The following is a 2814-nucleotide window of genomic DNA, read 5'->3' as shown; positions in this document are numbered from 1 at the left end:
GTTACCCATTTCACACAACATTCCAAACTTTTGAATAAACAAAACAGAGCATGGGCACTGTAACTCTGTAACTAACCACTTCCTCCATCATGGCTACGCAAATTTACATTTCATATTATTTTGCGATGGCTATATTTTTCTTTGTAAGGCTGCTTGTGTTTATCAGTCTAGACATTCAATATCGAAAATAAGAAAGGAAGACATAAAGAGAGGACATAAATTTATATTATATTAATATCAAAGATCAACACATCTGCACTTGTTGCTACACTTGACCTAAAGAAAGATTCCTTAAAACAGAGAATCCTTAGAAGGGTCCTAAGAGAAAGCAAGCCAGAGGTTGTATTCTCCTTAATTCAACCCCGAAAAAGAAAAAAAATAAGGAGAGTAAATCAAGGGGGTAAAGAAAGTATTACTTAACCCAAACCCCTTAATTGGTGGCTTTAATTGCCATTTCTATATAATTTTTTTTAGTTGGGAAAAAAAACTAAAAACTTAAGTGACCACTAAAGGCCAACCCCACCAATCAGCAACGAGAACCCTTACGGCAATTCAGTGCACCAGAACCCAACGTCAATGGTCCAACAAGAGAAGACGGTTTAGCACCAAGACTCGAGGCTTTGGCATAGCTAGACGAGGCAGCACCACCAGACGGCGTAAAAAACGCACCATTAAGCAACAAATCACCAGAAGACCTCCAGTTCCAGCTCTTCCACTCGCTCTCAGGCGCGTCCTCGTGTTTAGTCACTTCTTTGCTAAATCTGATGTTTGGGGCCACAAATCTGTTCCCTTGACTATTGATTGTAGGATTAGCACTTCCTCCAATCGCATACATCTCCCAATGTGTATAGTCATTGTTCACCACATGGAAGTATCCATGTCTACACCTACACACACATACACAACAATGGTCCCAATATCAAGTCACAAATCACATTAATTTTACTAAAACAAACCAAATCTACCAAGAAAAATCAAATCTTTTTTTTTTTTTACCTGGGCATTCTTTGAACAAGGCCTTCACCAAAATGGTTAAAAGCTATAGTGACTTGCATAGTCTTGTCATGAGTGTAAGTGTCACTATGACCAAGCAACATGACCTTATCGTGATGCGTCATGTAATTGTTAGACAGAGTAATCGCCGTCGAGCCCATTATAGCATCAATAAGCCCGTCTTCACAGTTGGAAAGCGAGCAATGGTCAACCCAAACATGACTCCCTCCAAAGATGGAGACACCGTCACCGTCCGATATCGTTCTCCACCCGTAATGCCGTGGGGAGCTCCGCACCATAGCGTTCCCTCCTTGCTTGCAGTCGTGGATGTGAATCCCGTGGATGATGATGTTGGTCACGTACTGGATCGTGATACAAGGCCCACCTGAGATGTGTACGGACGCTCCACGGCCATCGATGGTCTTGAAAGAGTTCATGATCAGCTCTTCTTTCAGACGAATCGTCATGTCTCGCTGGAAGATGATCCAGAGCGGCTCGTCTTGAACCACGGCGTGTCTCAAGGTTCCGGGTCTTGGGTTCACTGGGTCGTCGTTGCCTGAGTCTGTGACCACGTAGATCCGACCGTCTCGGCCGCCGATTGCGTTCTTGCCGAACCCGATGGCACAGTCGGCGAGATGCTGTCGGTTTTTCTCCCAGTGTGGGTCGCATCGCCAGCAATCGTCGATTGGGTTACCAGTGGAACATGAGAGGTAACCTAACTTCCTTCTTCCTGCAACCGACGCATTAATGCTCCTATACATAGTGCACAACCATCATAAAGTCAGAGACTTTTATTGCATTCTCTTCTTAAATGTACAAAAAAGCAGAGAGATTTTATAAAGTTTGCTGCTTTATATGGTCCCATTTGCGATTTACTTAAAGACGAGCATTTTGCAGAGAGTATGCTGAAATTTGGGATTTTTAAGTAGAATGTGAAGTTTGAAGAAGAAAAGACAGAAGATTTGTACCTGTGGACTTCATCGACAACAGCTTCTGGGTCTGGAACTGGTGAAGATAAGAGCAATGGAGCATAGAGAAGAAAAGAGACTATGGAGAAAAAGAGCTTCTTGGTCTGCATTTTCTTTTCTTTTCTTTTTTTTTGTATGGTCACAGTATAGACTCACTCACTCTCTCTCTCGGATTCTGGTGAGAGAAGAGGGAAGCGGATACAGAGGAAAGGAGTTTTGAGTGGAGATACAGAGAAGAGATAAACTTTGGGGGTTTATATAAAGATGCAAAGACCTCCCATACCATTTCTTATTGGAATTTTCGGTTTAGGTCCCACTTTTTATTTCTTTTTGGTAAAGAACTTATATAATAATGCCTAGGATGAACCAATAGAATGCTTACATCCGTCATAATTAAAACCTTCAATTAGCTAATTGTTGACATTAAACAAAAGCCTACAGTCTAATTAGGTCGAAAACGTTATGCTTTTCAAATAAGCTCCACTTGAGCTGTTTAGCCGAATAAAAAACTATAGGAAGTTCATTTTCTTAGGTAATTAGAAGGATCCAAACAAAGTAAACCATTCTAGTTGATAACAAATAGAGAAAATTCCAACAAAAATGGCTCAATTTATAGGACGTCAAACCAATAACCAAAAAAAGTATCAATTTATCGCAGTTTATTTTTACATTAATTTATCGCAGTTTCACTCAAAAAAGAGTTCAACAATTACAAAATTTGAGATGTTATGTAAATGCCTATTATAGCCACAAAAATAAAAACATAGCATAGAATTTGCCTATAATTTCATATTTAATCGAAGGTTTTAGATATACGTGTTCATATCAAATCAAGGTTTTAGATATACGTGTT

The 2814-nt window shown here is 40.0% G+C and overlaps 1 protein-coding gene across 1 annotated transcript; it reads right to left on the bottom strand.

Annotated features, from left to right (window-relative positions):
* Positions 1–213: 213 nt before the first annotated feature.
* LOC112082175 (probable pectate lyase 18) lies at positions 214–2192 on the bottom strand. The gene is made up of 3 exons (XM_024149285.1): positions 1962–2192; positions 997–1746; positions 214–887 (listed from the first exon to the last, which is right to left on the bottom strand). The coding sequence occupies exons 1-3, from the start codon at positions 2069–2071 to the stop codon at positions 527–529; spliced, it is 1221 nt and encodes a 406-aa protein (XP_024005053.1). The 5' UTR covers positions 2072–2192; the 3' UTR covers positions 214–526.
* Positions 2193–2814: the final 622 nt, after the last annotated feature.

This window comes from Eutrema salsugineum, unplaced genomic scaffold (assembly GCF_000478725.1).
Source record: "Eutrema salsugineum unplaced genomic scaffold, Eutsalg1_0 scaffold_1, whole genome shotgun sequence".
NCBI lineage: Eukaryota > Viridiplantae > Streptophyta > Magnoliopsida > Brassicales > Brassicaceae > Eutrema > Eutrema salsugineum.
The sequence above is the reverse complement of the archived record's forward strand: the minus strand, read 5'-3'. Positions and strand labels throughout refer to the sequence as shown.

Coding starts and splice junctions, on each gene's coding strand:
- LOC112082175 (XM_024149285.1), bottom strand. CDS start 2,071: ATGCAGACCAAGAAGCTCTTTTTCTCCATAGTCTCTTTTCTTCTCTAT. Junction 1,747..1,961: donor GTTGTCGATGAAGTCCACAG/GTACAAATCTTC, acceptor CACTATGTATAG/GAGCATTAATGCGTCGGTTG. Junction 888..996: donor CTTGTTCAAAGAATGCCCAG/GTAAAAAAAAAA, acceptor ATGTGTGTGTAG/GTGTAGACATGGATACTTCC.